The 12,459-nt window shown below is 38.3% G+C and overlaps 1 protein-coding gene across 1 annotated transcript in view; it reads right to left on the bottom strand.

The window, feature by feature from the left end:
- Positions 1-12,459, bottom strand: part of LOC145682956 (uncharacterized) — a 737,495-nt gene that overhangs the window by 265,682 nt on the left and 459,354 nt on the right. Inside the window, exon 9 of the mRNA XM_081754317.1 lies at positions 308-325. Within this exon, the coding sequence (XP_081610443.1) occupies positions 308-325 (18 nt within the window). The remainder of the gene's footprint in view (positions 1-307; positions 326-12,459) is intronic.

Here is a 12,459-nt window from a genome sequence, read left to right as displayed (position 1 = left end):
TTGTGCGTTACGTAAAGTTTCGTTAAATTTAAAACCAAAAAGAATTTTAATATTTTTTTTCTCTTTGTTAAATACACTTGTAGGTTCTTCTAATAATAAACCAGAGCTTTAAAAGTCCTAGTTGCATTATAAATTGAAGATCAATTTGAATTATGCTAGATGCAACATCTATATATCATAAGATTATTTGTTTATAGGAGTAATGGGTAATAAGTACCACAGAAACTTGTTTATTTTGTCGTCCCACTATGGCTTAAACAACCAGAATATACTAAACAAACTTTAAAAGAACTAAGAAGATACTTACGTGGAGGTACTTCTTCATCTGAAATTAATTTTAATATTTACATAGGTAAGTGTAATTTATAATATTTACATAGGATATATATATATATATATATATATATATATATATATATATATATATATATATATATATATATATATATTGCTAATGCATATATGTATGTATTTGTCTACCTATATCTATAGTTAAACCTATATCTATCTATCTATCTATCTATCTATCTATCTATCTATATCTATATATATATATATATATATATATATATATATATATATATATATATATATCCTCAGGGCATTGTCAAGGCTTTATATTTGTCTTTTACATTTAACATTGCAACGGGGTGTTTCTGGCTGCCGTATACGGTTGTCCGATGACCACCCTTGTTCTTCGCGCGCAGAGTCATTCCAAGAACTGAAAACGCACTCTGAACACAAACACTTTATGGTTGTGAACTCGGAAAGCCTGGTACTTCTGCTTGTCAAGGTCAAAAAGTGGGAGAAAGAAGGATGTGTAGAATGTAGAGAGAGTGCAACAGTGACTGATACTTGTAAGAAATATATTCATTTGTAGTTCGTGCACATTCCGCCTGTAGCGCTACTGTGGCACAACGTATATGGAAACTGTATAACTCTTGTACACCGCTTGTAGGTCTATTGTCGTAAGTGACGACCGAAACTATGTTGTCAGCTTTGACTGCGATAACGCACTGGTGAGCTGCATTTGCTTTCCTTTTTTGCCCTTTGTCATTTGTGAGGCGCGAAACATGTTTTTGCTTGTTGCACGCGCTGAACGGGGTCCTGAGGAGCGAAGTATTTAAGAAGTTAACTAAATGTTATTGTTTACGATAGAAATATGATAAGTACTTTGAATTATAATACAGTTTTAAATTGGTTAACTGTTGAAAAAAATTGCGAAAATAAAGCTGTAATTGTAAATGTATCTTAGTCGAGGACGTAGCTACTACACTAGTGTAGTAGTGTTCATTACACTAGAGGAGAAAAGCAGACGTCCATTTAGATAGCCCCACCCACCTTAGCTTTTCAGACTCAATCGGAAATGGTCTCGATCGTTTGTACAGAAACGTGCAGGCGAAATTTTCGTTTGTATAAAATTAGGGGCGCCGCCAGAACGAAAACAAAGTGGGGGCTGTCTAAGTGGTAGCCCCCACACTGTCCAATTCAATCACATTTTGTCACAATCGTTTGTACATCACTTGTACAAAAATGTGCAGGCTAAATTTTCGTTTGTACACAATTAGGGGCGTTCCCAGAACGAAAACAAAGTGGAGTCTGCCTAAATGTTAGCCCTTCCACCATTTCCAATTCAATCACAAATTGTCGCAATGGTTTGTACATCGTTTTTACAGAAATATGCAGGCGAAATTTTCGGTTGTACACAATTAGGGACGCCACCAGAACAAAAACACAGTGGAGACTGTCTAAATTATAGCCCTCCCCACGTCTGATTCAAAAGAATATTATCTCAATCATTTGTACATCGTTTGTAGAGTAATGCGCAGCCGAAAATTTTATTTCTACGCTATCAGGTACGTTGACAGAAGGAAAAGAAAGGGGTACTGTCTAAGTGCTAGCCCCACCATGTTCGATTGAACCACATATTGTAGTGATCGTTTATGCAACGTTTGAGCAGAAATGTACAGGTAATATTTTCGTTTGTACTAAATAATATACGGATGTGGGTATTTTTTATTATTTGACCTAGAATTGAAGAAAAGGGATGGGAATTGTAATTATTGTAATTATGTACAGATGGTGATCAGAAAAAATTGAAACACCTGAACGAAATTGTAACTTACTAGATTAATATGGTGTCGGGCCACTTTTCGCCTTTAGAACAGCCTTGATGAAACGTGGGATGGAGGAATAGAGGTTGTGAATGGTAGCAAGTGGAATTTTACACAATTTCTCGTGCAAAGCATCGGTCAGTTCTGTGAGAGAGGATGGAGATGGAAATCGTCGCCGGAGTCGTGTTTCCAAGACGGACCACAGATGTTCAATTATGTTGAGATCTGGGGATTGGACGGGCCAGGGGAGGTGTTGAACTTCATCCCAATGTTCCTCAAACCACGCTGCAATAACGCCAGCTGTATATTGGTGCATTATAATCCTGGAAGATGGCGTCTTTGTCCGGGAACAACATCCGGACCATAGGATGCAATGGTCTCCTAAAATTGAGACATAATCGTTGGCAGTGATTCGTCCGCTAAGTGTGACCACAGTGCCCAATGAAAACCATGATATGGCGGCCCACAGTATCAACGAGCCGCCGCCAAGTTTGACAGTTGGGTGGAGACACTACATATCATAAGGTTCTTTGATCCTTCTCCACACATAAACATGGGCGTGGTTGGGAATAGGGTGAAGGATTACTCATCTGACCATATCACACGTTAACCAAGTTGCATGGTCGCGGCACCATTTGCGGCGTGCGAAAGCGTTATGGTCCCTGATGAGCGGTTTGGCCCGTGCAACACGACCCCGTAAGTTCATGTCATGTAATTCGCGGCGGACTGTGATTGTCGAAACAGGGTGGGGAGGTGTTGATTGAGTTTCTCCGTCACTTTCTTCACAGTGGCACGAGGTTCTGCGTGACAATGCGCTTTAATACCCGGCGTTAACTGTCACTCAAGATTTTCTTCGGCCCACTGTTCCGCTTCCCCAATGTGGTTTTCCCCTGTGTTGTGTAGGCCGTCATCATCATTGACACTGTCCCACGCGACACACCTAACACAGTAGCCAATGCCGTCACACTCACTCCACAATTCCGCGCACCAACAATTTGCCCTCTTTGAAATTCTGAGAGGTCTCCCATTTTACACTACCTCCGTCTACTACAGCCACTGGACACTGCTGTTCCACTGCGCCTGGCGTAGTATGGAGACCGACCTAACACACCACCGTCAGCGGTCCGGCGCTGCGGGCGCCACGACACCACTGCCAAACCATACATCTGACGTGTTGCCAACTACAAGTGTTTCCATTTTTCTGATTACCATCTCTATATATATCGGGATTGCTCAAAGTTAGAGATATAAAAGTTGTTATTTCGACTTCTCATTTCATATGTTAAACCAGTGTATCGTTTTTGAACGTTTTTTGATACTTAACCTAGAAAGTAAGAAAGGGGGTGGGGCTACAGCTATGTATTACAGATTTGGCTGTTTAGCGATCAACGTTAACCGGTTTGAATAACGGTTGCTGAGATTTAAAATGGTACCTATTACACTAGTCGACAAAAAAATCGTTTTATCTGGCACTCGAAACAAAATACCTGATTCTAATAGAATTTCTCAAGTAGAATTCGAATCTGCAATCTGTTTTTCTGCATCATCCTCAGTTTTCCCGTGACAGAAGGATTTTCGGGAAATTTTTACTCAAATTTCCTGTTTTTTTTTCTTTTAACCCTTTTCATACCTTTAGCTCGGGTACATTAGGTATATAAATGCACGAATTATATTGTATGTTATCTTGATTTATACTTAGTAAGCTCTTTAAGTTTCATAAGATTAGCATTATTCTTTCTAGAGAAACAAACATTTATACAAAAAAAAATATGGCATGTGTACTGTTCATTTTACAATATTCATTAGTGCAGATTAACTCACATATAACTTCAACGAACATATAACTCACATATAAGCACGGTTTATATCTCATTGGATGTGAAATAAAACTTATTTTCAATGATGTATACACCGTGTCACCATTTTATATCTACTTAATAAATAATACAAAAGAAGTGAGTGGTACTTTTTAATAAATTAACACTTACTTACCTCAAAAAAATATGTTTTAGTTGTCGAATTTCTTCCGTGTTTGGTTTTTTCAACCTCTCTTTTGAGTGTCCAACAATAATCAGCTAGCATTTTTGAACTCCACTCTCACTGGTATCTCTTCTCCATGAAGGAAATGTCCTGATGAAATCATTCCCCATAGTAATCACTAACAGCACTAAAGTTTTCAGGAAAGAAATGCAGGTGGGAGTCTAGAAAGTGAACTTTAAGGGACATGTTGCAGCTCATTTCTTTGAATGATTGCAGGGAATCACTCACAGTTTCACGGTAATTTGCGACATTGTTTTTTCCTAAAAATTCTATGTTAAACATTTAAATGAACACCAAGACGCTTTCTGAATCAGAGTTAAGAGATCCTAAATTTTGGTAACGAATCAAACATCTTATTTGGGGGTCTACAAAAATCCCTAGCGTCATTCACCCGAGGAAATGTTTCCTTGAGGTAACAAAATCCTTCATTACTTTTGTTCATTGCCTTAACAAAGTTTTTGAAGAGCCCAAACTTTATGTGAAGATGAGGTAGAATTATCTAATCAGGGCTCACCTGTGAGGAATAAACAGCATTCTTCTGTCGAGGAGTTAATACATGCGTTGGCCATTCCTTCTTGATGTAATGTTCCGCTTTGTTCCTGCTTTCGCATTCGCAGAGCAAACAACAATATTTCGTATAACCAAGCTGCAAACCCATTAACAAAGAAATGACTTTTAAATCACAGCAAACGGTCCACTTGTATTTCTCATACTGAATTCTTTCTAACACTATTTCGATGTTTTCATAGGTTTCCTTCATAGTAGTTGCATAAGCCAAAGGTACTGAAGAAATTTGTTGCTATTGTACAAAAGTACAGGCTTACAACTAGTTTTGGAAGAGTCAATAAACAATCTCCACTCTGTATTTATATGTGCATGTCCACCTGTATCCATCACAGCACAGACATTATTACAATACAGTAAATCGTTTTCTTGAGAATAGTAGTTTTGAGACTCTGTATGACGGTTTCGAAAAATACACACTTTAGTGTCACCTTGGAGCAGATTCCATCCTTTAAGTCTAGAAGCAAGAGGTTCTGATGTATCTTGGAGAGTTTTAAATCCCGTACGAGATCATTTAGTTTACCGTGAGTTATCAGACGGGGATCCAATGTAGATGTGCTTCCTACATAAGTAGGATCACCTTCTTCATTTGGAACTTCAGTAGTTGCCTCAAGTACGTAATCCTCATTTACCGTAAGATGAGGAGGAGGTACTAGTAAAGCTAATTCTGCAGTGTGTGGAACTGGCCTAATTGCTGATGGCAAATTAGGGTACTGTACTTTGTGCTTAGATTTACTGGTTATTTCTTTTATCTGTGTCATACGAAAACAGCAGTCTGAACAATGATCTTTTGTTCCCCTCCAGATCATCGGCACTGCGAAGTTCATGTTAAATTCACCATTTGCCCACCCAATCAGACGTTTCACGCAAGTACAACAAATGTTGTCTGGAGCGAAATTCTCATCTTGGTCTCCTACACAGCAACCAAAATATAACTGATAACACTTCCTCACAAGTGGAGTAAAACATCGAGGTTGCGATTTAAATGTCAGCTCCCCACATACATAACAGAAATTGTCCGGTGCATTTAGACACTTCCTCGGCATCTTGTATCCTATACGGTATCACACACACATACACTCAGGAATCTACACTCCACCAATTCCCACAAAATCCCTCTAGAAATTCCCTCATACAAAAATGGCGACATGGTGTACACATCAGTGAAAATATGTTTTATTGGAAGTCCAATGAGGTATAAACCGTGATATATTGTAATTTTCGTGGAAATTATATGTGTGGAAGACCGACCCGACCCGACCCGTGACCCGAATTGACTGACCATACCCTGACTCGACCCGACAACCCGACCCGTGTTGGCCGGATAGACCCGCTCCGACAACACGATCCGAGCTTACCCTAGTTGACCCGAGTGACCCGACCTGAGGTGACCCGACCCGTGATTACCTAACCCTACAACCAACCCAAGTGACCTGACCTTAGAATCTAACCAGTTTGAGAGAACTAGAACCTTACAAAGCTGCCACCAGAAAAAAATGCTGATCAATTCGTATGCATAAACCATTGTTTCGGGTTTTTTATTTGTTGTGTAATTATCCTCCTCCTCCTCCTCCTCAGTTTCTGCTATTAATGACAGGACAGTTTCCGTGAACTATGTAACAAGCTTCCAATTTTTGCGATTTCCCGCTAATATCATCCTCGCAACCCAACATAATGTACCACCCTCCTTATTACAATCTATCAATTGCAACCTTCCTACACACTCTCCCTCTCCTGATATCACCCCCTTTACTACATCTCTGAGAATGCAATCCTTTAGCAAGATCACAACTTGTGATCCGTCCATTTTTTCGCTTCCTTATATCGCCCAATATTGCTCTCGTCTCTTGCACTTTTCAGCATTTCCTAAGTCGTTTTCCTCTTTACCCTGCAAACCTTCTCTATTTTCTTCCACATCCAAATTTCCAAGGTCAAAATTTAGGCAATCAACTTCGAAATTAAAAAAAAAAATTTGAAGTTCTGAAGACAAAATGTATTTATAGTAACGAATGTGTATAGAACTTATTTTAATATTTTTTGCTGTGTAATAAACACAAATTTCATCACGTTAAATTTCCGATTTTTCCAATTAAAAACACCGTTTCTGTCTGATAGAAACATAAGGAACTAATTGCACTGAAATATCGTTCTGTAGGGAATTACCTTTTACTTTTTCTTGATTCAATTATCTAGAAGATACTTGCAACGTTATATAAAATCAGCAAGTAATTTAGTGCCGAGAAAGTCAAATCACTACCGCAGCAATAATAATAATAATAATAATAATAATAATAATAATAATAATAATAATAATAATAATAATAATAATAATAATAATCAGGTGACCAACAAAGTTCTGTCTCTTTTTGTGGATGTCTGTTTTCAATTGGCTCTCACACCGTGAGTTGAATGCGAATTGAGATAAAGCGGAGGTCAGTTGTTGGACGAGACGAGACGAGACGAGACAAAATTTTCATGAAGGGGTACGAGATGAGACAGAGCTCTTTCAATAGAAACATATGTACTTCTGGAGACGGGACTACCTTCACGACACATTTTCAAGACGAGAATGCCCCAAACGTGGTCTCGTGAGCAACACTAGTAAGTATATACAACAAACTACCTGGTTGTGGCTGTTCAGATACACCTTGAACGTGCATAATATAAGGACAGAGGAAATTTCTGCTCCACTGGGCGGAAGATATGACAGGCCTTTCATGAGGGTGTCGTGACTACGCGGAGAAGGCACCGGTAGGACGGTTTAAGGACGGTCACGAAACACTCGAAGACGCACCACGTACCGGAAGACAAACAGATGTTCAAAATAAAGATCTTTAGGATTGAGGCAAAGACAGACATGTGAGGAAATGGTACTACAATTCAGTGTTTGTGGAGAAACCATTCCGCACCACCATCATCAACTTGGGAAACACTGCAAGTTGGGTTGATGGGTCCTACATGATCTGACTTGGGGCCGGAAAGCAACGCGAGCAGACACCTGTGTTTCTTTGGTGTCTCGTCTGAGGAAGGAGCAATTTCTGGACAGGGTGTTGACATGTGATAGGACGTGGGTCCTGTACGAAGCTCCACGGCGCCGCCATCGCTGGTTAGCATCCCGTGAACCGATTCAAAAACAGCCCAAGCCAGCACTACACCAGAATAAGGTTCTCCTGTGCATTTTGTGGACTGCTCGCGGCTTTGTCCATCGGGAACTGCTACCAGCTGGTCAGAGCATCAATGCAACTGTGTACTTTTACTCTCTGGATCCAGCACTTCTGAATCGCAAAAGGGTCCCCTGTTACAAAGCTCCGCTAAACCCCACGTGACTGCTATTTTAGTAATGTGTTTTATGGTCTTATGTTCGTGTTCCCATCCTTTTTCTCCCCTTCAAATGGATACTTGATACTTTTCTATTCCACATTTTTGTGCTAGTTTTCTGCCGAAACCTTGAGTTTTGTAATCTAATCGGTTTCGAGTTAGTTAACTATTTAAGTTTAGGATTCCTTTCTGCATCGAGGTTATATGAGACGTAGACTCAAAGGTTATAATGAAATTCAAACACAGTAATCGTCCAAATTTTGTAAGCTCTATAGTGATCAGTGGTATCCCATTTCTACCACTTTTAGTTGGGGAATCACCTCCATTAAGGAACTCCCTCGAGAGGAACTCTCTAAATTAAAAAATTCGCTTTCGTCCAAAGTTATCGTATGAAGTAACTTCCGCTCGTATGTACGTACTAATATCGATAAGTTCCACTACGCGGTCCCAATTAATACTTCATATACCCCCGCCACACACACACACACACACACTAGCATAGGTACACACTAAATTATACTTGCTAGTATACACACGCTTACGCCGGAAACTAGTAACACACACAAACAGAGAAAGTGAGGGACAGGGAGGGAGAGAGAGAAAATATTGTTGTACATTTATACTGAATGCACCATTACTCACAAAATCAGTAAAAGAAGAAAATGGAAGACAATTGTAAATGAAACTTTCAAAGATTGGTACCACTGTTACGTGTAACACACGAAATTGTTCCATAATGATTGATTCGTAATACGATGTATATGGGTTTCTTAAGGGAATGCCTTCAAATTGACCACAAAATTAAAAGTGAAATTTATTTCTCAAATTTTGTAAAATTGAAGTCGGTGGGTATTATGGGAACAGTCTACAATAACAATATATGCGAATTAATATTAATATACTTCACGATTTGCAGTGGGTCCAAGAAAGCTTCGAATAGTGTTTGGTGTCATAATAATTAGCTGATGTAAATATATATATATATATATATATATATATATATATATATATATATATATATATATATATATATATGTGTGTGTGTGTGTGTGTGTGTGTGTGTGTATGTGTTTATAGTGGTGGGTGTGTGAGTGCGCCCACCAGGTAGTCCAGTTGCGCTGTTCTATATGTAAGTAGGTGGCTATCCATCCTTATATGAAGAACAGTTGAAAAATAATAAGGAAAGTAATTAAAAATAAGTACAATATTTAGATGAAACTCGTTTATTACTTTTGATACTTTACTTCAGTATACAATGATCATGGACTGTCCTAATTGTTGTAAACATTAGTAAGTGACTTTACTAGAGACTAAATGACTGGTGTTGGAATATACACTGAGTGAGTACACTCAGTTGATTTTTAACTATAGTGAAACGTGGCGAAATGCATTGGAATCTAAGAGGTTTATCAGGAGCGATCCCGGATGGGATGGTTACCGTCACTAAATGTATTCCACGTACCGCATTGACACTTTAAACATATGACTCATAAAAGAAGCATTGTACAAGACAGATCAGTACGTGACAACGAGGACAATGTAGAGGTTATGATTATTTATTTTCAAGAATATCTGGCACAATGTACTTGTATATTCTTCGTCATTTTTGTTACATTTCTTGGGATTTTAGGCGTCGCACTTAAATTGTAATGAACTACTGGGAGTTTGTCTTAAAAAACCTACGAATGCCCAACTATGCGTCGGGGTGTTTTAGATGTTGCGGGCCAATGGGGGCACTGGAGTGATGTATCAAAGTTCATTGAAAATGACCGATCATATGACATTAAAAACTTTTTCTTTCTTCACGAAATTTTTCTCCTTTAAGATGTTGATTCTCATTCTCATTCTCATTCTCTCTCTCAAAGTTAAAGCAGAAATAATTTAATGTTGAATATGGGGTTGAGCGCAACAGTGGTCTATCACACATTTTTAAAAATGGAGAAAAATGAAGTTGAACACATGTGGCCTTCTGTACAATATACGAAAAGCAACCACAAGTGGTTGAATATGTTATACATTGTACATATATATATATATATATATATATACAGTGCCGGCAAAAAATCTTCACATTGTGAAACAAATAAGAAATCATTACAAATTTATAACATTGAAGTATTTTATTGTGGCTAATACAATACTATTCGTATTTTCTCATATCCCCTTTACACTTTATCACTATCTGCAACCGTTTAGGCGTTGATTCAGCCAGGCTGGCGAAGTATGTAGAGTCCATGGAAACCCATAGTGTTTAGATCATTTCCTTTAGATCCTTGGTGTTGGTCGGTCGTGTATCTTAAGCCTTGTTTTTCATGACGTTCCAGACGTTTTCGATTGTATTAAGTTCAGGAGAATTACCTGGCCACTCTAACAGAGTAATATTATGGTCACTGAGAAACTTTTGCACGGCCTTGGACATATGTGCCCGGGCCCCATCATGCATAAAATAATCACACTCATGAATGTCCCAAAAAGGAAGTAAATGTTCTTCCAAAACATTAACATAATTGCTTGCTTTCATAGTTTCGATCTTGGGAAGAAAGTACAAACCCTCCCTGCTCTGGTTACTACTGAATACATCCATACCATAACACTATCAGGGTATTTAATGATCTTAAGTGTAAATTTCGGCTCATATCGTGAAGCAGTACTCGAACGGCGCAACGTCTTGGATCCATCCCGAATCAACCTAAAAGTGCTCTCATAAGTAAACATCACTTTCTTTCGCTCTTCAGATGTCCAATCTTAATACTTCTTACAAAATTCGAGCCTTTTTCTCTTCATTGCTGCTGTGAGCAGGGGTTTCTTCGCAACACGACGACTTCGCAAGCCCAGATCCTTTGGCAAACGGTGATGAACTGTCCTAGTTGCGACGTTCTGAAGGAGCTCAGGGTACTTGTTTTTCAATTCTACAGCGGTTATGGAAGGACTTGACATTACTTCACGCTTCAGACGTTTATCACTCCTTGGTGAAGTCTTCTTAGGTGCACCGGAGGTGGACATCCAACGTGGTACAGATCCAGGACCCAATGACGCCACTGAACGCTTTAGCTGATGAATAGTCTGTCTTGACACTCCACGATCTCTGTATACAACAATTACTGAATCACCTTTCTCCAGAAGAGTAAGTCCTGGGAAGAAGGTGAAGAGGTAGGAGTTTTTTTTAAGAACTTAAACAAAAATCTAGCTGCACAGAACAATGAAAGAACTATGTAGCCGTACAACGCCACGAGGCACACTGAGCTTCTGCTGGGTGAGGGAAGATTGCAAGTGGCGCGCTAATGACTGACGTCATCATCAGGCTTTTCTCACATGTTTATGGCGGGAACGGCGGTTGATCCCGTTACGTGGATTTTTCATGTAAAGATTTTTGCCGGCACTGTATATATATATATATATATATATATATATATATATATATATATATATATATATATATATATATCTTGTACAAAAAAATACATGTGTTAAACTTAATTTTTCTCCATTTTTAAAAATGTGGGTTATACCACTGTTGCGCTCACCCCCATAATTTTTCCCGAGAAAGTAACATATCTACTGAAACCTCATGCTGATAAGTGTTTGCATTTGTATTTTTCTAACGATGTTGCCAGCATAATTGGTGCCCCATCTTATTGTATAATCCCGTGTGATATAACCCAAAAGCTGTAAATATGCTTAGAGATTATAGATGTCTAATAAGCTTTAAAATACTTTTTCCCAGTTGTGGAGTTTGAGAATATACACTTTTTCCAAACGCAAATGTAGGAAAATGGATATGCACTTGGAAGAATCAAACAATTGACAATGCATGAAAACATGTCTATTTGATGTATTTGTACACAAAATCTTTTTGAGCTACTACTGGGAGGAACACAAAAAAATAAAAAAATGGGACTGTTGGAGACAATAGCGTTGAGAAACTTTGGAAAGATATTGAAAATGAATACCGCTCACATGAAAAGCACACATTGACTAGAAAGCTATCCTTAGTGTTAAAGGAACTACCCAATATGCAGGGGACTAAGTTCAGCGTTCACTGTCTTTCTGCTTATTTGAGCATAATTTCACACACAAAAAAATGTCCTTATAACTATTAGTAATTTAATGAATTCAAGCTAGGCATATTTGTTAGTTTAGCAGGCCGTATTTATTAAAATAATGATTATCATTACTATTGCTAATCATCATCATTACTAACCATTGTGAAACCGATCCTGGATGAAAGTATCTCCAATATTATCCTACGCCAATGTGCGGTGGAAAGTGCATTTCTAATTTAACCAACAATATTTACGAATTTCACCCACCCTTCGTATTCGAACGTTATGTAAGTAATATCGGTTATTTGAGTCTAGCTAAGAATTTCTTTTGGTAAATGCAATCCGTTTTCCATACAACATGTCTCGACCACATTCTTTTG

The sequence above is a fragment of the Thermobia domestica genome, chromosome 4 (genome assembly GCF_964235325.1).
Source record: "Thermobia domestica chromosome 4, izTheDome1.hap1.1, whole genome shotgun sequence".
Lineage (NCBI taxonomy): Eukaryota > Metazoa > Arthropoda > Insecta > Zygentoma > Lepismatidae > Thermobia > Thermobia domestica.
The sequence above is the reverse complement of the archived record's forward strand: the minus strand, read 5'-3'. Positions and strand labels throughout refer to the sequence as shown.